The following is a 17318-nucleotide window of genomic DNA, read 5'->3' as shown; positions in this document are numbered from 1 at the left end:
CCAGATCCTTTATCTAAACCTGCCGCCTATTTTCCAAGGATCTACTTCCCCCTGTTCCCCGCCTGTTCATATATCTGTCTAGATGCATCTTAAATGATGCTATCGTGCCCGCCTCTACCAACTCTGCTGGCAAAGCCTTCCAGGCACCCACCAGCCTCTGCATAAAAAACTTTCCCCGCACGGCTACGGGGAGAATGCTGGTAGGTGGAGTTTAAATGCCCATCAGCCATGATTGAATGGCGGAGTGGACTCGATGGGCCGAATGGCCTTACTTCCACTCCTATGTCTTATGGTCTTATCTCCCTTAAACGTTCCCCCTCTCACCTTGAAATCGTGACCCCTTATAATTGACATCCCCAATCAACCTCCGTATTTCCAATGAAAACAAGCCTAATCTACTCAACCTTTCTTCATAGCTAGCACCCTCCATACCAGGAAATATCCTGGTAAACCACCTCTGCACCCTCTCTAAACCATCCACATCCTTCTGGTAATGTGGCGACCAGAACTGCACGCAGTATTCCAAATGTGGCCTAACCAAAGTCCTATGCAACTGTAACATGCCCTGCCGACTCTAGTACTCAATACCCCGTCCAATGAAGGCAAGCATGCTGTATGCCTTCTTGACCACTCTATCGACCTGCAGTGCCACCTTCAGGGTACAATGGACACGTTACCCTTCTTTACAGAAGTAAGTCACAGATGGGGCAGCACGGTAGCGCAGTGGGCAGCACTGTTGTTTCACAGTTCCAGGGTCCCAGGTTCAATTCCCGGCTTGGGTCACTGTCTGTGTGGAGTTTGCATATTCTCCCCCTGTCTGTGTGGGTTTCCTCCGTGTGCCCCGGTTTCCTCCCACAAGCCCTGAAAGACGTGCTGTTAGGTAATTTGGACATTCTGAATTCTCCCTCTGTGTACCCAAACAGGTGCCGGAATGTGGCGACTAGGGGCTTTTAACAGTAACTTCATTGCAGTGTTAATGTAAGCCTACTTGTGACAATAAAGATTATTATTATTTTAGATGTGTCGTAAATTTAGAACTCAGTTTTCATGCCTATCTCCTTCCCACTCTGCCCCCTTCCATGTTCACACCATAGTATTCTGTACAACATAAGAACATAAGAACTAGGAGCAGGAGTAGGCCATCTGGCCCCTCGAGCCTGCTCCACCATTCTGTGGACTCAGCTCCACGTTCCTTAATTGGCCTTTAAAACGGCTCCGGTTGTCAGTGAGGAGATATTGTGGCGCAATAGGCGGTGTCCCTGCCTCTGAACCTCTGTGTTCAAGTCCCACTCCAGGACTTGATGACCGAGCAAGGTGTGTTCATATATGGCCAAACTGGTTGATCATCAGCCTGCAAATCCTTCCAGAATACACCAGGGGCACGATTCTCCGCTCCCCACGCCGGGTGGGAGAATCGCGGGAGGGCAGGGCGACTCATTTCACGCCCCCCCTGGCGCCCCCGCAGAATCTCCGACCCGGATGGGCCAAGCGGCCTGCCGTTCGCGACCGTTTCATCTGCTGTTGTGAACATGGGCGCCAAAGGCCCGTTTGAAGCTTGTGGGGGGGCGGAGAGTGGAGTGAGTACCACGGCCGTGCTCGGGAGGGGACTGGCCCGCGATCGGTGCCCACCGAGCGCTGGGCCGGCGTCTCAAAGCGACGCACTCTTTCCCCTCTGCTGCCCCACAAGATCAAGCTGTCACGTCTTGCGGGGCAGCGGAGGGGAAGACGGCCACCGCGCATGCGCGGGTTTGATCCGTCAGCTATCGTGATGTCAGCCATGCATGCGCGGGTTGGAGCCGGCCAACCTGCGCATGCGCGGCTGATGTCACTTAGGCGTGCCGGCCGCGTCATTCTCGGCGCGCCGCCCGGCAGCCGAGAGTTACGGAGCACCGCTCCTAGCCCCTCGGGTGGGGGTGAATACGGTGAGAGGAGCGGCCTCCGAGGCCATCGTGAAACTCGGCCGAGTTCACGACGGCCTTCCTGATTTTTCCCGGGAGCGGAGAATTCCGCCCCATAGCTCTATATATATAAAATTGCATGTTGTCACAGCAACTTGGACATCCATAGTGATCTGTATACCCATAGCCAGGAATGCATTGGAACAAGATATGGAATTGTGGTTAAAAACAATTGAAATCAACTATTGTTTTCAATTCTTATTGCTTATTTGCGTCTAAATCTAGAAATTCTTGTTGCTGATGTTGGAAGACAAACATTTAATGTATTTGTATGACATTCCCTGTCTGTAATTGTGATGCAGGCATTAATTGGTTGGCATTAAATGATTTAACATTTCCTCGAAAGTAATAAATAGAGAAGATGGCAGCAATAATTTCTTGCTTTACTTCTACTATCTGCTGATAGCCAGATGAAAGCATAGCCTTGAGTTACACGTTAACATTTGGTGTTGTAATGTGGAGGTGTGAGAACAAATGCACAAAGAATATTTGAGACAAGAAAAATATGTTCTGTGTTTGGTGGAATAACATTGATGGAAATGTGTTTAATAAGGCATTGTTTTGACTGAGGAACAAACTGGTTAACCTAATCATTGTAAATTCACAGTGCAGTAATTAGTTATAAGCTATCAATTAGTCACTGCTCTTTATTCAGTCAATTTAGAAAGATATCTACAAAATCCAGTGGGCATCATAGATTTTTCTTGACTGCAGAGGCACAATAAAATGGTTTCAGGAATTACAGAAGCTGTAATCAAATAATAATAAATGCTATGCCAGTTTTAGTCTCAGCCTTTTGATCAACCTTTCCCATGACCCATATTACAATACAGGATCTGGATGACATTAATGTTAATATTCCTCTCTGAAATTTTGAATATATTTAGAGTACAATTCCTTTGAACAACTGGCACTTCAAACTATAAAAAATCTAATTGAAATAGACCCAGGAGCTGCTCACAGGGTAGATCATATGACCACAATTCATTGATCATCACTGATCATACCGTTGCACTGTACATGAATTGAATGGTGGAAGGATTTGGTTGCCACCATTGCAGGAATAATAATTATCTAACTTTTTAATGTCTATCAATCTACCTTTTATATATTTCTCTCCAGAATTTATCTCAATATTTCATGATACGCAATTGATGTTATAAATCACTTGTGAAATGTTTTGATAACCTAATAATAGACAAACCGACAGGAATGGCACCACTATTATTAAAAGTTCAATATACTGAATGGTGGGGACATACTGTCAGAGGTTCTATCAACAGCCAGTCAGCATGAGCAGAACTTCACTGCCGTCTGCACCCCCCCCCCAACCACCACCACCACCACCACCACCTCCACCACCACTGCCAGCATTTGGAACTTGCCTCTTGCTGTCGTGACGTCAGGCCAGCAAGGGTTACAACTGCTTTTGTAAAATGTGTACCAGGTGAAGGGAATCGCACAAGTAAGTGTGTATCCCAGGGAAAAGAGACATACACGAGCAGTACCCTGGCCAAAGTTCCCTCTAGGGTCTTCCATTGGGGGGGAAGTCTCCCTGATATGTGAGGAAGGGTTGCCCTTGTGCATGTTGGAGGTGGGGGGGGGGGGGGGGTTCCCCTTATCTGTGAGGTGGTGGGGAGGTTTCCCTTATCTGTGGGGTGGAGTTGCCCTTGTGCATGTTATGGGGGTAGTTTGGGAAGAGATTGCTGAGCCTTTGGCTTTGATTTTTAGGTCATCATTGGCTACAGGAATAGTGCCAGAGGACTGGAGGATAGCAAATGTGGTCCCTTTGTTCAAGAAGGGGAGTAGAGATAACCCCGGTAACTATAGGCCGGTGAGCCTAACGTCTGTGGTGGTAAGGTCTTGGAGAGGATTATAAAAGATACGATTTATAATCATCTAGATAGGAATAATATGATTTGGGATAGTCAGCATGGTTTTGTGAAGGGTAGGTCATGCCTCACAAACCTTATCGAGTTCTTTGAGAAGGTGACTGAACAGGTAGACGAGGGTAGAGCAGTTGATGTGGTGTATATGGATTTCAGTAAAGCGTTTGATAAGGTTCCCCACGGTCGGCTATTGCAGAAAATACGGAGGCTGGGGATTGAGGGTGATTTAGAGATGTGGATCAGAAATTGGCTAGTTGAAAGAAGACAGAGAGTGGTAGTTGATGGGAAATGTTCAGAATGGAGTTCAGTTACGAGTGGCGTACCACAAGGATCTGTTCTGGGGCCGTTGCTGTTTGTCATTTTTATAAATGACCTAGAGGAGGGCGCAGAAGGATGGGTGAGTAAATTTGCAGACGACACTAAAGTCGGTGGAGTTGTAGACAGTGCGGAAGGATGTTGCAGGTTACAGAGGGACATAGATAAGCTGCAGAGCTGGGCTGAGAGGTGGCAAATGGAGTTTAATGTGGAGAAGTGTGAGGTGATTCACTTTGGAAAGAATAACAGGAATGCGGAATATTTGGCTAATGGTAAAATTCTTGGTAGTGTGGATGAGCAGAGGGATCTCGGTGTCCATGTACATAGATCCCTGAAAGTTGCCACCCAGGTTGATAGGGTTGTGAAGAAGGCCTATGGTGTGTTGGCCTTTATTGGTAGAGGGATTGAGTTCCGGAGCCATGAGGTCATGTTGCAGTTGTACAAAACTCTAGTACGGCCGCATTTGGAGTATTGCGTACAGTTCTGGTCGCCTCATTATAGGAAGGACGTGGAAGCTTTGGAACGGGTGCAGAGGAGATTTACCAGGATGTTGCCTGGTATGGAGGGAAAATCTTATGAGGAAAGGCTGATGGACTTGAGGTTGTTTTCGTTAGAGAGAAGAAGGTTAAGAGGTGACTTAATAGAGGCATACAAAATGATCAGAGGGTTAGATAGGGTGGACAGCGAGAGCCTTCTCCCGCGGATGGGGGTGGCTAGCACGAGGGGACATAGCCTTAAATTGAGGGGTAATAGATATAGGACAGAGGTCAGAGGTGGGTTTTTTACGCAAAGAGTGGTGAGGCCGTGGAATGCCCTACCTGCAACAGTAGTGAACTCGCCAACACTGAGGGCATTTAAAAGTTTATTGGATAAGCATATGGATGATAAGGGCATAGTGTAGGTTAGATGGCCTTTAGTTTTTTTTTCCATGTCGGTGCAACATCGAGGGCCGAAGGGCCTGTACTGCGTTGTATCGTTCTATGTTCTATGTTCTATGTTCTAGTTTCCCTTTCTTTTGGGTGGGGGGGGCGAGTTGATCTTGTGTGTGTTGGGGAGGGTTCCCCTTATCTTTGGAGGGAGCAAGTTGCTCTTGTGTATGTTGAGGGGAGGTTTCCCCATATCTATCTGGGGTGTTGGCCTTGTGTTTTTGGGGGGAGTCCCCCCATCTATGGGAGGAGTTGTCTTTATGCGTGTTGGGGGGTGTTTCCCTTTATCCATGGAGTGAGTGTTGCTGTTGTGCATGTTGGGAGTGCTCCTCTTATCCATGAAGTGGAGGGGTGGGGGTGTTTTTTGTTTTTTTATTGCAGATCTGAGCATCCTTTTTATGCGGGCTCTATTAGCCTCCATCCCTCCCCCCAGTGTGATGCCGTTGGCCAGGCCCAAAGGCTGCTTCAGCACAGAGCGCAGTAAAATATGACGAGAAATGTTGCCTGTTCCGTCTGTGAGCTGCATACCGGTTTTCTTGTCTCAGCCAGCAATCTGTGTAAATAATGGATAATCCTGCCCAGAGTCACATAAAGGTGTCATGGATATTGCAGGTACTTATAACAAGTTATGAATGAAACGCCAATTTTAGTATATTTTTTATTGCCCCGTTCAGTATTAATGTAGGCGATGAGGGTCTCACCCACCACTGAAGAGCTGGTGAGAACCGACCACCAGCTGCTTTCAGAAAGGTCCGCCACATTGAGTGCCAATCAGTGAGAAGCGGGGCTTCTCTGGGATCAAAACCTCTCTGGGGACAGTGAGGGGAGTTTGCATTTTCACCTTATTCCCTACCTCACCCTATCCTCCATGTTCACCTCCAGCCTTACATCCTCATAAATATCATCTTCTCCTCCATACTAGCTTATTCCTCAATCAGTCTCCCGTTCCGTTGTGGCATCTCTTTGAGTCAGTATAAATTGTTCAATCTCGTTATTTTCTTCCCTGTTTTGACTGAAAAACCTTTCTACGGTGCCTGTGAGTACCCACCTCATTTTCCGATCTTATTGTTGCTCGCCGTCCAACCTTTTATTTTCTTTGTCCTCCCAATAAGAAAAAAAGGTTTGGGCCAAAATTCTTATTATCACATTTTTACTGTTTTATCCTTGGGGGAATGCATTGAATTATTGAGGATCACACTATAAATGTATATTGTTATTTATTTTAAATAAATTTAGAGTACCCAATTAATTTTTTCCAATTAAGGGGCAATTTTAGCGTTGCCAATCCATGCAGACACGGGGAGAATGTGCAAACTCCACACGGGCAGTGGGATCGAACAAGAAATGTTTAATGTCCATTACAGGTGACTGAAAGTTTCTGAATTTTTTGCCAGGAATTTCAAAAGGGCGCAGTGATGGAGTGGGGGTAGGGCATGGCGGTGGGTGGCTGATAGAAGGAATGGATTAGGAATTGTGTGGAACACCCATAGTAATAGTGGGAATAGCTAAAAATAGCTGTTAAACATCCCTTCTAGGGTTGCACTAATCTTGCACTGGGGAAACCCCACAGAAGCTTTACACTCTTTGGAATTTTTGCCACATCCTATTTCTACCCTAGTTTTTTTCTAATGTTTATTTATTCATTCCCCAGTAAAAATGCATCAGACTGAAAGCTTACATGGACATACAATCAAGTAGACACTGAATGGAATTGTTCATAGGAAAAGATATGTAACCCGTATCACCTTGTTTGTTTCTTTGGAGCTATTTCATTTTTCATTTTTGCAGCACTTTCACAAGGTCTCCCAGCAATTATTAGGAAAATACACCCTAAAGTCTTGACTAGGTGATATCATAAACTGAATTCCTGGTTAATAGCAAGTGTTAGCCTGGAAACTACTCTGTGTTATATTAATGTACAATGTCTATGACCTATCTTAAGGGAGATATTAATCCATTTGTGTGGTAGATTAAGCAGTGGATAGAAAATACAACGCAAATGTGGTATTGTCTACTATCCATGGGCTGAATCATGTGAGCTGCCCCATGGCAAATCTGGTGCTCGGAGGCATTTGATCGGGTGGGAGGGCGGTGATTAGGGACTACGCCCCTTTCCTGCCTCCACAAGATTAAATTATGATGGGAAGGCCTGTGAATGACCCTCCACCCTCCAACCCCCATCAATTCAGGGCCTGAAGTGGGCAATTAATGGAATTAACCGGGGTGTTGGGTATATGTAGGTGGGAGCCTCTGAAAGCCATCCCCCATGCTCCTGTTATTAACCTCTGACAAGTAGGCTTCAAATGAAGTTACTGTGAAAAGCCCCTCATCGCCACATTCCGGCACCTGTTCAGGGAGGCTGGTATGGGAATTGAACCCGCGCTGCTGGCCTGCCTTTGTCTGCTTGCAAAGCCAGCGATTTAGCCCTGTGCTAAACCAGCCCCTACTACTGGCAGCAGCCACTGCCTCTGCAGTGACGCTACTGAATATTGAAGCGCTTCCGGCCTGGGTGCGCCTTTTACCCTTCAGGATCTCGGGGAAAATGCGTTTGAGTGGCATAAGCTATCTGTCAAGTGCCTGAGTGACAAAAAATATGACGGTCCTTCTCAAACAGAAATAATGCGGTGGGGATAATGGGTGTCAATTGGCTCATTAATGAGCCTGATTGACATCCACCATCAGTGACCAGGAATCCTGCATCACTCTCTTACCTACCTTCTGACTTAATCAGGAGAGGTTTCCTGCTGCTGGAAGTATAACACGGGACCTCTCCCACAATTAACTGGGCTTGACCGCCATGATTCCTGCAATGACAGATTGCATGAAATCCAGTTCATTGTCTCATTCCCATGGGGGAGACCTTTGGCTTTGGGAAATAGTGAGCAGTGGGCTATATCAAATCAGCTGTGTGTTATCTTTCGCTTCTTTGAAAATGAAAGTCAAGAGAGATGTCTATCAGCCGCTGATTTGATATTACTCACTTTACATTATTGGTCAAAGTCAAAATTACCCCCATCTATTTTCTCTCTTTTGCTCCCTCTTTTACATATTTTTTCATTCCTAACTCTTTCTCTGATACATTCTTTCATAAATCACCACTGAATTTTAGCAATTTAATTGAGCCTGTTCAGCACAGAAGGAAAGGGACCATGGATTACAGAAGTCATACAACCTAATTAGCGTAACGTCATTTAAGCCAGACCTAGCTTGCGTGTTATCAGATGCTGCAATTCAGGTATTGACCTGAACATCGCACGCTCTGTCTGTTATGGGCAGATTGACACATCCCCCTGAAAGGATATGAGTGGAGCCGACCTTTACACAATTTAACTACATCTACTTGAGTAGAGAGTTGACTGAGGATTAATTAAATTTTTTATTTTTTCACGGGATGTGGCAAAGGCCAGCATTTGTTGCCTATCCTTCATTGCCCTTGAAATGAGTGGCATGCTGGGCCATTTCAGGGAGCCGTTAAGAGTCACCCACATTGCCATGGATCAGGAGTCACATGTAGGCCAGGCCAGGTGAGGACACCAGATTTCCTTGCCCAAAGGACAAAAGTGGACCAGATGGGTTTTTACAACAATCGATGATAGTTTGATGGTTTGAGGCTAGCTTTATAATCCATATTTATTCATTGAATTTTAAATACCATCAGTTGTGTTGGTGGGATTTGAACCTGTGCCCCTAGCATTAGTGTCGGTTTCTGGCCATAACTCGTCCAGTGACATTGGGCGGAATTCTCCGCAAGGCCCGACGCCGTCGTGAAACCCGGAGAGGTTCATGGCGGTGTCGGAAGCCTCTCCCGGCCCCCTATTCTCCCCTACCCGGGGGGATAGGAGGGCCGCACCGGGAAACACGGCCGCCGGGCCTTGTCCCTGGCTTCAAGGCCTGGCATGCCAAGAATGACGCTGCGGCGGCGCCTAATGACGTCAGCCGCGCATGCGTGGGTTGGACAGCTCAAACCCGCGCATGTGCGATTGCCGTCTTTCCCCATAGCCGCCCCGCAAGACGTGGCGGCTTGATCTTGCGGGGCGGCGGAGGGGAAAGAGTGCATCCCCTTGAGACGCCAGCCCGACGATAGGTGGGCACCGATCGCGGGCCCGTCCCCTCCCGAGCACGGTCGTGGTGCTCGATCCCCAATCCGCCCCCACAGGCCCACACTTACCTGGCGCGCCACGTTCATGATGGCAGCGACCAGGTGTGGCCATTCGGGCTGGAGATTCAAGGCGGCCCGCGTTTCTCCGGGTGGCGTGTCGCAAAACCGGACACGCCATTTTGGGGGGGGTGGGAGAATAGCGGGAGGTGCGGGAGCAGCCCTCCCGCTATTCTCCCACCCATCGTGGTTGTGGAGAATCGCGCCCATTGTCTCTGCGCCATGACCAGCCAGCCAGATGGTTACCTTAATAAACTCGCTGCTGACATATGTAATGGTTCTATTCAATATAAGAGTGCCAGTGGCAACCTTGAAGAGTAGATGGTGGCACAAGTAAGCAACATTTCAGTTTTCCATGAGGTAATATTGTTTGTGATTCACAGGGAGATGGTCAATGCATGGTTTGCAGAAAGAGTGCACACTGTTCCCACTGCAAATGAAACTGTGAGAGATCCCAGCCCTGCGCATCAAATGGCCCAAGCAGAGAGTGCCACTCCTGGGACTCCTACAAGGAAAATTTCTGCTTCCGAATTTGACAGACCACTGAGACCCATCCTTGTTAAAGATTCTGTTAGGGGTTTGACATTTGTCTTTGACCCGGATAAAAAGGAGCAGATGCCATTCAAGTTTCCAAAGGCGGCCTGTGAAGCCATACCCGTCAACGATCAGTGTTCCAGACTTCTAGAACTTGTCAAGGATATTTCCAGCCATTTGGATGTCACTGCACTCTGTCACAAAATCTTTCTTCACATCAATGAAGTTATTGCTGCTGACAGGTACTCGCTTTTCCTTGTGCACGAGGACAGTTCCAATGAAAAGTTTCTTGTAAGTCAGCTCTTTGATGTCGCAGAAGGTTCCACTCCTGAAGAAACTTCAAACAACTGCATCCGGTTAGAATGGAATAAAGGAATTGTCGGATATGTAGCAGCTACGGGAGAGCCACTGAACATTGAGGATGCATACAAGGTATGACTTTTGACTGCCGAGGTTTAGGCTTAATTACTTTTGACCCTGTCTCCTGGTTGAATAATGCCTCGATTTTAAAGTTACCACCCTAGTTCTGATATCCTTCCCTATCTCTATAATCCCTTCCAACCCTCCAAGGTACCTGCCCTTCCCTAATTCTAACCTCTTGAATATCTGCAAATTTAATCGCTCCAATATTGGTAGTGATGTCTTGAACTGCCCAGGCCCTAAGCTCTGGAATTCTCTCCCTGAACCTCTGTGTCTCTCTACTGCTCATTCCTCCTTTAAAATGCACCTTAAAACTTACCTCTTCGATCAAAGTTTTGCTCATCTGTCCCAATATTTCCTTATGTGGTTTTGTTTCGTATTTTCGTCTATCATGCCTCCTTGAACCAATTTTGGATGTTTTATTATGTTAAAGGCACTATATAAATGTTAGTTGCTATTGTTATCATTGTTAATTACCCTCATTGTTAAATACCATTTATGGCCTCCAAAAGGTTTGGTTATCTATCTTTGTACTTTGCTTGTGCTGCCAATTCCTTCTAAATTACAGAAACTTTTACAGAACTTTATTTAAATTCCTAACAATAGTCCAACTCTTCCAGGCAATTCCTGTACTTGAGTGTTTTGGATCCATTTAGATTGAACAGAAGAAGAATGTGTAAAAATAAAACAATAGCTATCAATTCTTACTGCTCAGCTGTCAATGCAAGTGTCTGACCAGCTGCATCATTCTTTGGAAAAATGCATTAACGTTTCAGATTTAATTCTTCGTAAAATAGAAGATCATCATGAGTAGCACCACTAATGCAAAGAATGTGCCTTTCAGGGATTAATGAACGACTGCTGAGATTTTCTTTTTAAGTGATTCACCTCCTATTTAGATCATAGAACATTACAGCGCAGTACAGGACCTTCGGCCCTCGATGTTGCGCCGACCTGTGAAACCACTCGAAAGCCCATCTACACTATTCCCTTATCATCCATATGTTTATCCAATGACCATTTAAATGCCCTTAATGTTGGCGAATATTTAATAACAAATCTTTCCCAGATCATTTAATTCTGGCAACAGATACTATGCTGACAACTGAGAGGAAAATATGTTTAAAAAATCAGTAAATTACTTTATCAAGTTATACTTACTATAACTCACTTGAATTTTAATATAATTTGAAGATGAACGCTCCTTTTGCACAGAGATAACAATGACTTTAACGCGAGGTTAATTGTATTTGATTTCTAATCTATATATGGTCTCTGTGTCACAGTCCATATTTCTAGTTACAAAAATGCTCCACTAGCGTTAGAGTGCGAAAAACTCAACAAACATAAAAAACAAGAGAGCAGCAAAAACTCCGACAAGAACAGATGTTGTTGGAAAATCTCATTAAGTCTGGCAGCATCTGTGAGGAGAGAGAAAGCAGAATTAATGTTACAAGTCCTTTGGCACTTCATCACAACTGAAGAAAGGACCAGGTTGCGACAAAATGTAGCAACTTCAGGACAAAAGGCAGATGGCCTGGTGTGGGAGGGGTTTACATTGAGGCAATACATGTGTGGAATATTTTTTAAAAGGAGCGGTTAAAGATGGAGGAGAAAGGTCACAATCAAAAGCTGTCAAACTCAATATTGAGTCCCGAGGCTGCAATGTGCCCAACTGGATGATAAGATCTCCAGCTTGTTTTCTTTTAATGGCTGGTGCTGCAATGCTGGTGGTTATTTTCTTCTTTAAACATATAATCACAACAAGAGCACGTGATAAGAAAGCATTTGCAAAGTTGAAGAGAGGAATGTCATGGTGGTTGCCCTTTCAAGTAACAGACTGAAGGTCACAAAATACACAAATGGAATGGGAACAATCCCAAAGAAAAACTCAATTTGTGCAGGCCTATCACTTGATATATTTGCAGCTCTTTATGAATGGTGATAAAATCTTACAGATCTGTTCTATGACCCTCACAGGATCCCAGGTTCAATGCAGAAGTTGACCAGATCACGGGGTACAAGACGCAGAGTATTCTATCAATGCCGATAAAGAATCACAAAGAGGAGGTGATTGCCATTTACTGTCACAGTATGATTTTTGAATGAGTGGTGGTGTGATATAATGAGCGGCGCACCTAATCTTGTATCCTGCACTACCTTTAGGCCTAACTTCTAACATTTTGGTTCCTCGAACTATATATAGTACGATATTCAGGTATGAACTGTGAAGTGATCTGCACAGCTTCAATTTGACTTCTGGCTATTTAAAATCAGCCACTTTGATAATATAAGGGAGGATTCTCCAGTGCCGCTAGTTAGAGGCGGGAATCATGATGGCCCGCTGAATTGGGAACTCGGGCAAAAATGAGGTTTTCACTGGGAGTCAAACCTGTTGCACGTTTTCTGGCTTGCCCCATTGACCCTGATAAGGTTCCTGCCAACCCTGATGAGGATTTTATGTCTTTAGCCATTTACATTCATCTGAAAGTAATTATCAAGCAGTAAGCCCGATTCACCGGCCTCCTGGGATGCTCTCAGACAGAGTACCTGCTCTTTCTACGAAGCTCTTCATAACAAAGAAATGGCCTCTTTAAAAACAACTGTGGTTAGAAAGAACACCTGCTCAAAAGAGGAAGCACCTCAGAGGGAATGGACCCCTGTAGAACTATATAAAGAAACAATGGCAATTTTTCCTCTGAAATTGCCTGGACCTGTCAATAAGGAGGCTTGTAAATGGCAATGGACCTTGAAATTTAATTTAAACAACGTGGTTCAACGCTTTTAGGCTTCTAAGCATGCACCAAGGCTTGAAAAAGTTAACGGGCAATGAAATTGACTGTGATAAAAGCATGTCAAAGAGTTCCACCACATTAAAGGGAAGACTTTCACCTTCTTCTTTCTGTCATTGATGTTGAAATGTTGGATGAGAGTTTAAAGGTTTTAAGACCACAGAGAGAACACTTCCACTTTCTTCTTACAAATCATTGATATTGACATGCTGGAAGATTCCAAGACATCAGAGGACAGACTTTAAACCGAAACTTGACAGGCTGAAAGACAGTTTAGTGATTTTAAATACCACAGATGGGAAGACTAGCCAACATCTCCCATCCTGAGAAAGACTCCCGATCTAAGCCCCTCTACCTCAGCCCAAGCCCCCATGACCCCCGCCTCCCCTGAAGGTCCCATTCGGCACCCTAGAGGCAAATATAGAGAGAGTACTCACTCCCTTGTCCCCCCTTGAAGTGTTGGGTGCCAGATTGGCACTGCCAAGCAGTGTGGCCTGAAGGAGGAGACTGAGGAGGAAGACTGAGGGCAAACCCATAACGGGGTATAACTTACTTGAGGTGGGGTCTTGCCAGTGATTGGGGGGCTGCAACATTATTTTGAGATCATGGTGCCTTTTCAAAATGCCGCCTGGACTCTGAGGAGTGAGTCCTGTCCATGAGTTTAGGCTCCGCCCTTCTCAAATCCAGCATAAAACACCATTCTGTGAAAAAAGCATTTCCAAGTGCCATTGAATGGCACATCATCATCTTTCCCAGCGCGAATGGAAAAAAGTCCCAATTCCACACTGGAGGGAGCACTTCCCCTCAAAATGGGAGAATTGCCATTTGTTTTGTTGCTTCACAGTCGGCTAACACTGCTGGGCAAGTTCCAAATTGCTTTTCACATGTTCAATCCCACCCAAAGTGTACCTAAGAACACAATGCCGCAATGCATAGGAGCAAGAGTAGACCAGAGGCTGGATTCTCCGATTCTGGGGCTATGTCCCCACGCCGGCGTGGGAACTATAGCGTTTTACGCCAGAACAATGGCCACCGATTCCCCATTTTGCTGGGGGATAACATGCCGGCAGCATAGAGCACCCGGCCCTAGCTGTCAATACAGCCCGGAGAATTGCCGGGTCCGGTGGCCACACATACCGCTCCGTGCTACATGGCGGAGGCCGCTCGCGGACCTGACCCTCAAAATAGTGCCCACCTTTAGCCGCCTCACGCGCCCCGGACCAGCCCCCCACAGTGCCCCCAACCCCAAATAAAGTTCCCACCTGCCTGCGGATGGCCCTCCCCCGATAGTGGCGGTGCTGGACTGAGTCCACAGCCCCAACACCAAGTTCCCGACGGATGAGATCACATGCCACTGACGCCGTCGGGAACTCAGCAGGTCCAGGGTGTAGCATCGGGAGGGGGGGGGGGGGGGGGGGGGGGGGGGGGCGGACCTCAGGCAGTGACCCAAGCCCGTAGATACGTACTCAGAGAGTACACCGCTTTGGAGGGGGCGGAGCATCGCGAAGGTGGTCGGGAACTGTGATTCTCCGGCCGATCACCAAACCCGATTTTGGCATCGTCGACCGGAGAATCCAGCCCTACCTGTCCCATTCAGCCTGTTCCACCATTCAATATGATCATGGCTAATCTTGGGTTTCAACTCTACTCTCCTACCCGCTCCCTGTATCCTCCTGATTCCTTAAGAGCCCAATAATCTATCTGTCCTCTCTCACTTATTTTTAATTTCAGCATGCATTAGCTTGCATTTCTCCATATTGATAAATAAAATGCAAGATACTGTAGAAAGAAAAAATATTTTGTAATTGGTTAACCAAATGCTAAACATACTCTGAGAAGAAACACCACACGTGGGCTGGTCAGAGAATCTTGCTCCATATTTATGTACATCAGAACCAGGGGGAACAACTCAGAAATCTCATTTCATTATGTCAGGCACAGGCGGGACACCTGAACTACTCTTTAACTATACTTTGTTTGTCTCCCTTTCGCTGTTTAAAAAGATTCTTTGTTAATACTTATTAGAATAGGGATGTTGCTGTAAAGTCAGCATTTATTACCTATCCCTGGTTGTACATGAAAAGATGACGGTATTTCTTCTTGAACCACTATATTCCGTGTGGTGGAGTTCTCCCACAGTGCTGTTAGGCTGCTTGGATTTTAGTTCCATGATGACATAGGATCAATATCTGTCCAACTGGGGATGTCTGTAACATGGAGATGGTCCTTGATGTTGACAGTGTTCCAACGCACATGTTGCCCTTGTCCTGCTAGTTTTCAGAAGGTCACAGGTAGGGCAGTAGCTGCTGAAGAAGATGCTGTTACAGTGCATACCATAGACAGTGCACACGACAGCGACGGTTGGAAAATAGCAGACAGATTGGATGCTGAAGCCAGAGTTGAATCATGCAGAATGCTTCCAGAATGTCAGGTTTTTAGATTTTTGTTGGAGCTGCACATGCCCAGGTAAATGGCAATTATATTATCATACTGCAGATTACTCAGCCTTTGATCTGCTTCAGTAGCCTTAGTATTTGTGTGCGTCATCCAGTTTGAGTTCTAGTCAATTGTGAGCCCCAAGGTATGGATGGTGGCATACATGGCACTGGTAATGCCATTGAATGTCAAGAGGAGATGATTATGCCTTGGCATAAATGGAGATGGATTTTGTCTGATGCTTATGTAGAAAAAATGGTACCTGCCACTGAACAGCCCAAACCTGCCTGGTGCCTGTGGGCATGAACTATTTCATCATCTGAGGAATTACGATGGGATTGAACATCGAAACGTAGGAGCAGGAGTAGGCCATTCAGCCCATTGAGCCTGCTCGGCATTCAAACAGACCATGGCTGATCATCCACCTCTGTTATTTTTCCTCACTGTCCCCTTTTCTCTTGAAGTCATTGTATCCAAAAATCTATTAATTTCCGGCTTGAACATGATTGAGCTTCCACAGCCGTCTGAGGTGGACAATTCCAAAGGTTCTCTACCTTCTATGTGAAGAAATTCCTCCTTACCTTAGTCTTAAATAGCCTGCCCCTCATTCTGAGGCCGTGTCCCTTGGTTGTAGACTCAGCAGCCAGGGAAAACATCCTCGGCATCTACCCTGTCACTCCCTGTAAAAATGTAAGTTTTAATGAGATCACCTCTCATTCTTCGACGATGTAGCGAATACAGACCCAGTCTCCTCAATCTGACCTCATAAAACAATCCTACCATCTCAGGGATTAGTCTGGTGTATCTCCATTGTACTCTCTCTATGGCAAGTGTATTCTTGGATAAGGAGACGAAAACTGTAAACAATACTCCAGGTGCAGTCTTGCCAAGATTCTATACAATTTCAACAAGACATCTTTGCTCCTGTACTCAAATCGCCTTTTGATGAAAGCTAACATTTGTCTTCCTAATTTCTTGCTGTACCTTCACATTAGCTTATAGTGAGTCATGAGCAAGGGCACCCAGGTCCCTTTGGACATCAACACTTTCCAACTCTCACCATTTAAGAACCACTTTTGCCTTTCTGTTTTTTCAACCAAGTGAATAACTTCATTTATTCACATCATGGGCGGGATTCTCCAATGGGTCAGAGAATCACCGGCGAGCGGCCTGAATCCTGACCCCGCCGTCTGCAGGATTCTCCGGCGCCGGGTTTTGGCGGGGGCAGGAATCGCGGCGCACCGGTCAGCAGCTGCTGTCAGCAGCCCCCCCCCCCCCCCGGCGATTCTCCAGCCCGCGATGGGCCGAGTGGCCGCCCATTTTCGGCGGGTCCAGCCGGCGTAAATCACAACAGGTCCTTACCGGCGGGACCTGGCTCCACGGGTGGCCTGGCAGAGTCCTCGAGGGGGCGTGGGGGGGATCTGGCCCTGGGGGGGGGGGGTGCCCCCACAGTGGCCTGGCCCGCGATCGGGGCCCACCGATCCGCGAGCGGACCTGTGCCGTGGGGGCACTCTTTCCCTCCGCACCGGCCACTGTCAACCTCCGCCAGGCCAGTGCGGAGAAGAACCCCCCTGCGCATGCGCTGGGATGACACCAGCGCACGCTGGCACTCCCACGCATGCGCCAACTCGCGCCGGCCGGCGGAGTGTCAAACACTCCGGCATCGGCCTAGCCCCTTAAGGTGCGGAGGATCCCCACCACTCCTCAGTGCCGGAGTTGCCCGTCCGGCCACTTCGTGGTGAATCCCGCCCCATATCTCACCTACTGTTTTTGTCCATTCACCTCGCCTGTTCAAGTCCCCTTTGAAGCCTCTTTGCAACCAGATCACAAGTTACATTTCACCTAGTTTTCTGTCATCATCAAATTTGTAAATATTACATTTGGTCCCCACA

At 46.6% G+C, this 17318-nt stretch overlaps 1 protein-coding gene across 3 annotated transcripts in view; it reads left to right on the top strand.

The window, feature by feature from the left end:
• Positions 1–17318, top strand: part of pde5ab (phosphodiesterase 5A, cGMP-specific, b) — a 143671-nt gene that overhangs the window by 19884 nt on the left and 106469 nt on the right. For all 3 annotated transcript variants that reach the window (XM_038791842.1, XM_038791841.1, XM_038791843.1), the window contains exons 2-3: positions 9628–10210; positions 12179–12268. In XM_038791842.1, coding sequence (XP_038647770.1) covers positions 9628–10210; positions 12179–12268 — 673 coding nt within the window. The remainder of the gene's footprint in view (positions 1–9627; positions 10211–12178; positions 12269–17318) is intronic.

The sequence above is a fragment of the Scyliorhinus canicula genome, chromosome 3 (genome assembly GCF_902713615.1).
Source record: "Scyliorhinus canicula chromosome 3, sScyCan1.1, whole genome shotgun sequence".
NCBI lineage: Eukaryota > Metazoa > Chordata > Chondrichthyes > Carcharhiniformes > Scyliorhinidae > Scyliorhinus > Scyliorhinus canicula.
This window is presented reverse-complemented; position numbering and strand designations above follow the sequence as displayed.